The sequence below is a fragment of the Lipotes vexillifer genome, unplaced genomic scaffold, assembly GCF_000442215.2.
Source record: "Lipotes vexillifer unplaced genomic scaffold, Lipotes_vexillifer_v1.1 scaffold236, whole genome shotgun sequence".
NCBI classification, from domain to species: domain Eukaryota; kingdom Metazoa; phylum Chordata; class Mammalia; order Artiodactyla; family Lipotidae; genus Lipotes; species Lipotes vexillifer.
Genome location: NW_006773295.1, coordinates 1,105,193 through 1,111,958, shown reverse-complemented (window position 1 = coordinate 1,111,958; position 6,766 = coordinate 1,105,193). Strand labels below are relative to the sequence as shown.

At 45.0% G+C, this 6,766-nt stretch overlaps 1 protein-coding gene across 1 annotated transcript in view; it reads left to right on the top strand.

The window, feature by feature from the left end:
- The first annotated feature begins 2,664 nt into the window (after positions 1 to 2,664).
- ANKRD13A (ankyrin repeat domain 13A) overlaps positions 2,665 to 6,766 on the top strand; it is a 37,456-nt gene continuing 33,354 nt past the window's right edge. Inside the window, exon 1 of the mRNA XM_007448206.1 lies at positions 2,665 to 2,941. Coding sequence (XP_007448268.1) covers positions 2,846 to 2,941 — 96 coding nt within the window. The 5' untranslated portion in view covers positions 2,665 to 2,845. The remainder of the gene's footprint in view (positions 2,942 to 6,766) is intronic.

The following is a 6,766-nucleotide window of genomic DNA, read 5'->3' as shown; positions in this document are numbered from 1 at the left end:
GCAGGAATGTGACCCTAATGCTAACGAATATTGTATGTATTATATGTGAACACAACCATGATCTCCCTTTAGCAAATATTCCATGCCTATTGTGGGTCAGGTACTGTTTTAACTTTAGGTACTCTGGTGAGCAGTTATCGTGGAGTTTTCCGACTAATGAATTAAGAGAAATGTTCAATAAACATAGGATGATGAAGAGAAAGAAAATTAAATTGCACAAAGCTTCTGAAAGGATAGAAGTCCTGGAAGAGGTCTCAGAAGCACTGGTCTTTGATTCATCTCTCCATTTTTATAAATGTGTGGTATGGGCATAACCACATAATTCCCACACATTCCACAGTTAGAGCCTCTGGGTTCCATCCTGATGCTCCTGCATCCTGTTTTGGTTTGCAGACTAACAAATCTTCTGGACTCAACACATGTGGAGAATGGATTAGGCCAGGATTCTTGAACAGCTGTTGTTGCAGGCATCTAAAAAGCTGGATGTGCACAAGCAGGGAAGGTAGAGGGTATGCTTTCAAGATGCATTAAATAACTTTGCCCAGTTATGTGGTCTAGTTGTAGACAGCTGTGCAGAAAGCTTAGGCTGGTGAGTAGCTGTAAGTTGACTTGGTTCTTCATTGAATCAAGGAGTTATAGTGTCTTAGATTGAAACCCAAAGAATGAACTTAATAGTGGCTGACTGTGGTCAAGTCTAAGTATTATCTATTAGTCCTTTTGGCCATAACCCCAAATGCAAATGGCTAGCTTCAAAAATAGATGACATTCATATGTGGAATAAACCACCACCTTAGGTAACTTTGAATCATAACCCAGTTTGGAGTTCAGGTACAACAGTGCTTCTCAGTGGGGGGTGGGGGATGGATTTTTGTCCTCCAGGGGACATTTGGCAATGTCTGGAGACATTTTGGGGGTAGTGTTACTGGCATCCAGTGGATAGAATGGCCAGAGATGCTGCTCAACATCCTACAAAGCACGGGATAAGTCCCACATAAAGAATTATGTGGTTCACATCTTCCTTTCCAATTTGGGTTCCTTTTATTTCTTTTTCTTCTCTGACTGCTGTGGCTAGGACTTCCAAAACTATGTTGAATAAAAGTGGTGAGAGTGGGCATCCTTGTCTTGTTCCTGATTTCAGAGGAAATGCTTTCAGCTTTTCACCATTGAGTATGATGTTAGCTGTAGGTTTGTCATATATGGCCTTTATTATGTTGAGGTATGTTCCCTTTATGTAGTATTCAACAATGGAATACTACTCAGGCATTAAAAAAAGAATGAAATTTTGCCATTTGCAGCAACATGGGTGGACTTGGAGGTCATTATGCTAAGTGAAATAAGTCAGACAGAGAAAGATAAATACTGTATGATATCACTTATACGTGGAATCTAAACAATACAACAAGGTTGTAATATAACAAAAAAAGAAGCAGATTCACAGATATAGATAGCAAACTAGTGGTTACCACTGGGGAGAGCGGGAGAGGGGTAATATAAGGGTAGGGGAGGAGGCACAAACTATTGGGTGTAAGATAGATTCAAGGATGTATTGTACAACACTGGGGATATAGCCAATATTTAGTAAAAACTGTAAATGGAAAGCAACTTAAAATATATATATTTATTTATTTTTGGCGGTGTTGGGTCTTCGCTGCTGCGCGCAGGCTTTCTCTAGTTGTGGCGAGTTGGGGCTACTCTTCGTTGCAGTGTGTAGGCTTCTCATTGCGGTGTTTCTTATTGTGGAGCACGGGCTCTAGGCATGCGGGCTTCAGTAGTTGTGGCACGCGGGCTCAGTAGTTGTGGCTCGCGGGCTCTAGAGCACAGGCTCAGTAGCTGTGGCACACGGGCTTATTTGCTCCGCGGTATGTGGGATCTTCCCAGACCAGGGATTGAACCCGTGTGCCCTGCATTGGCAGGCGGATTCTTAACAACTGCGCCACCAGGGAAACCCCGGAAAGCAACTTTTAAAAATTGTATAAAAAATCAAAATAAATAAAAGTAAAAAATAAATAAATTAAAAAGAATCAGAGCTACCAGAATAGGAAAAAAAAAAAATTACGTGGTTCGAAACGTGCTGAAGTTGAGAAATCCTGAGATAGAACCATCCTCTTATTGTGCAACTATTTAATGCCACTTCTCCAGAGTTTATAATTCCCCCTTGAAAATTGTTTGGTGCTGCCCACTTCCAAAATGGCTCCTGACCAATCGTGAAAGCATATGCCCAGGTCCAAAAAGGCTAGGGAGTCAGTAACTAGAATGGTTTGGTCCAGGCGCCTGTCACCCCGTGATCACAGAGCCGGTGGAAGAGGCCCAGTTGTGGACCGAACCATATGAGAAAGCTGGAGCAGGGGGAAAGGGGGTGATGAAGGGTAGATCGAGTTTTCCATGTAGAGATTCTGGGCTAAAGAAGAGACTTTTAGCTCTATTTTGGCTATCATTGTGTTTCCAGATGTGGACTTCAGGAGGGTGGGGTTAGGCGGACCCCGGACCAGGTGGTTGTCCTCTCCTACCCCCTCCACGGCGCGCGGTGGTTCGCTCCCGGCACTTCCCTGTTTGGGGCAGTTCTGCCCGCAGAAGTCGGTTCGGGAGCTGTCAGCGCAGGCGGGAGTGCGGCGGGGCGCGGGGTGGGCGCGTCCGACCCCGTCCCCGACCCGGCCAGCGACCGCCGATCTCCCGCGCGTGCCCCTCACCTGACTAGCTAGTCCCCCTTGCCTCGTACCGCGCCCCTCGCTCGCTCCCCTGGTTCTCTCGCTCGCCGGCCGCCGGGCGGGCGGGCGGGCGCCGGAGACCCTGCCGGTGCTGAGGCTTGGCAAGCGGGCGGTGAGGGCCCGGCTGCGGCCTCCTCGCCATGTCCTCTGCCCGCGACGCTAGCGGCCACTTCCCTTTACACGTCCTGGTCTGGAACAACGACTACCGGCAGCTGGAGAAGGAGCTGCAGGGCCAGGTGAGGGGCGAGGCGGGGGTCCGCCCCCGGCGAGAGGAGGGGGGAGTCGGGGGTCGCATCGCTTCCCTGAGCCCATCTCCAACCCTCTGCCCTCGGGGCCCCGCAGACCCCTTCCACTCTGCAGTCGTGGGACAATAATAATAATAATAATAATAATAATAATAACAGAACATGTATTGAGTGTTTAATGTGTTCCAGGCCCTGTGTCGAGGTTTTATATATATTATCTCTCTCAGCCTTTCCAACAACCCTAGGAGGTAGGTACTATCGTTAAATTTGACAGAGAAGGAAACTGAGGCTCTCAGAGGTTATGTGCCTTACCCAAGGTCCCTCACCTAGTAAATACCAAATCAGGATTTTTAACTGGCCAGCTGGCTGCAGCGTGCACCGTCTTAACCAATTAGGCCTGCCTCTCCCCAAAATGTATGAGCAACACACACCTCTCACCCCACCCATACGTTTTGTAAGGAAGGGCTTGGTTGGGTTTGGAGTCCAGGTTCTAACTTGCCCTGTGACCTTGGGCAAGGCATTTTCCTTTTCTGGCCCACGTCCACTTATTTGTAGAATGAGGGTGTTGATACCCCTGTGGGCAAATCTTGTACTTGACTATTATCAATAGGTCAAGTTTGAGAATCACTGGTGCACAGCATCCTTAAAATCACTTTCTGTTCTAAAGTGCTTTGATTCCTTACCTTTTATTTATTCCCATCTGTATAAGCAGTGGTTCTCAGTTGGAAGTGATTTCATCCCTCATCCCACACATCTAGTAATTAATGGGGACATTTTTGGTTGTTACAAGTGGGGAGTGGGTGTTACTGGAATCTAATGGGTAGAGGCCAGGGAAGCTGCTCAATATCCTATAATGCACAAACGCGTAAGACACCCCCCTCCCCAACTAAGATTTATCTGTCGCAAAATGTCAGCATTTTGCTTGAGAAACCCTGCCTTAAAGGCATCCCAGCAATTCTGGGAGGTATTGGTATCCTCAAGTTACAAACTAACAGACTTAGCAGTTAGGATGAGGATTTGTAATTATTTGGTATAATTGTTCTGGTTGACTTCATTTTATCCAGTGTGCTAAAGTTCTGGTTTTTGAATGGCTCCAATTTGATGCTGTAATTGTCAAGAAATTTTAGAGGAAAAGGGTTATTGGTTTTTTTATGGTTGGCAAAAATTGAGCAAGGTTAGCATCCCCCCATGTGATGAACGGTTACTGCTAAGTGTGTTCTTGTACCTTGACATCTCCCTTTTAAGTCTGTTGAGCACCCACTGGAAGTCAAAAGTTGCTCTTTTTTCATTTAAATTCTCTAACCCGACAGAATAAACTTTCGTTGTAAGAGTCATTGCTGTTAATTAGATCATGCCCCCAGAGTAAATGATTCACCATTAGGCATTGCAGTATACCTGATGATTTAATTCCCTTTCTCTTACTAAACGTGGCTCAGAGAGAATCCTCCATGATTTTGCTCTCAGATTTCAGTCTCACCTTGGACACTTTAAAAATGACCGGACAGTCTTGTTTTTAGTTCTGCTACGTTGTGCTTCTGCACTTCCTCGGTATCAGGGCCGCCCAGCTTCTCACGAAATATTGAGATAAAGTACAAGGAAAGTCACAAAACTAAAATCCTATTTGATAGAGAGGTTCATCATTGTCCTTAAACCACACACACGTTCAATACTGATTTCTGAAAGCAGCAGGCTTTCTGTTCATTGGAGTGAGGAAAAGAGTTTAAATGAAGCGCAGTCTTTCTTTATAGAAAAACTTGTTCGATAAGACCAAGTCTTGGTTTATAATCTACAATGTGGCATGGTTGAATTATTTCTTTTTCCTGCAAGCTGTGATAGAACAGCTTTCTTTTTCCTGCAAGCATGTTCATCGAAAGTTCGCTGTGCCTCTTACCTTGAAAAACATTAAGGACATTCGCGATTAGAGAATTATAAGTTTGCAGCAGGTTGTCCTGGAGTAAATTGATCCTTAATGCCTTTGACTGGCAAGGAGGTCAGGAAAGAATATTCATCTTTGCTAATTATTTGGTTTTGGCTTTGTTATTGGTTATCACTGTAGATCATTCCACAGGATCCTGTTTTCTCTGGGGAAGGGATAGTTGAAGTGTATTCAGAAAGAACATCTTGACCGTGGAAGCTTGATTGTCATGACCACGCAATCCAATTTCGATCCTGAAACTTGGCCATTGAAGGGGTGGACATGGGGCTGGCTTCAAGGGTGTGTGACCTGGCAGTTGCACAGGGCCTTGTGCTCAGAAGTGGCTGGTGCTTGGTGGGGTTTTTTTTTTTTTTTTTTTGGCTGTGCCGTGCGGCATGCGGGATCTTAGTTCTCCGACCAGGGATCGAACCCGTATCCCCTGCAGTGGAAGCGTGGAGTCTTAACCACTGGACCACCAGGCAGGGAAGTCCCTCGTGCTTTGTTGTTGGTGGGGTTTTTTTTTTTTTTTTTTTGGCTGTGCCGTGCGGCATGCGGGATCTTAGTTCTCCGACCAGGGATCGAACCCGTATCCCCTGCAGTGGAAGCGTGGAGTCTTAACCACTGGACCACCAGGCAGGGAAGTCCCTCGTGCTTGGTTTAATGCTCTGCAGTTATCGTCTTGAAATTCTAAATTTTTTTTTTTTTGATTAAGGGGCCTTGCATTTTGATTTTTCTCTGGGTCCTGCAAATTATGTAACTGCTTTAGGGTCAAGAAGTTGATAATTGATGTCATTAAAGTACAAGGCAGGGAATATTTTGCTGCTTTCATATTTATCGAGATCCTCTGTTAATTACGAAACAGTTGCCTACACCTGTGCCTTGGAGGCAGTTAGGTTAATGACCAGTGCTATCACAGGTTTGGTTGTGAGCTAGGGTGCTTAATTTACCCTTGCCGAATCGGTTCATCACCTGTCAAAACGCGGTATTTTGCTATTTTGCCAGGCACCGTGCTGAAATGTTTTATGTGAAGTTTTAGATTTAATTCTCACATCAGTCCCCTGGGGTGAGTGCTATTGTGATTCCCATTTCACAGATGAGGAAACGGAGGTGGAGAGGTTCAGTCACCTGCGTACCCAGTAGTCGAACCAGGATGTCAACCCAGAAAGTCACAGTCTGCTTTAATCCTGTATTCTTAACCCTTCCGCTTTACTTCTTTCAGTGAAAGTGCCTCCATTTCAGGATTCTGGAGAATGAAGCAGAGAACAGATCAGAAAGCAAAGGCACTTAGTAAATGGGAGCAGTACCTTTACCATACTTGCGGCTGCTATTATTATAATCATCTTGGGAACGTAGCTTCTTTTATGTATGTTGCAGTTTTTCTACAAAGAACACGTATTGGTTGCATAATTAAAAACAAAAAAATTCTTATCACCCCAGCAATAAAACCAGCTGTTTCACTTGAGGCTTTGTTTGCCAGTAATTTTCTGCTGTCCGTTCCTTCATTCCTTCCATCCCACGAGTGAGACGTGAAGCAGGCACACTGGTAGCTGTAAGAATTTTATTTTGTTCTAGGAACAGTGGCACAGAAAGAATCAAGTTTATCCAGATGAAGAGGATAAGCACGTGTTTCTGAGTGTGAGTGAGTCAGCCCCAGTGCCACTGTCTTGCTAATAGCTGGAGTTCACTGCTTGTGTAACTTTGCCAGTGATGAGATTGTTTCACGCTTTCAACGTTTACTCAGCAGAGGCACTTTATTAAGTGCCTCTTAACCCATCAGCTCTACTGCCTTTAATATCCAGCAGGGCCTTGAAGTTGATTGGTGCAGTTGAAATGATTTGTGTTATGGTTATGTCATTTGTCACTTAGCCAGAGAGGTCTGTTAAACATCTTTTGGCCTTCCT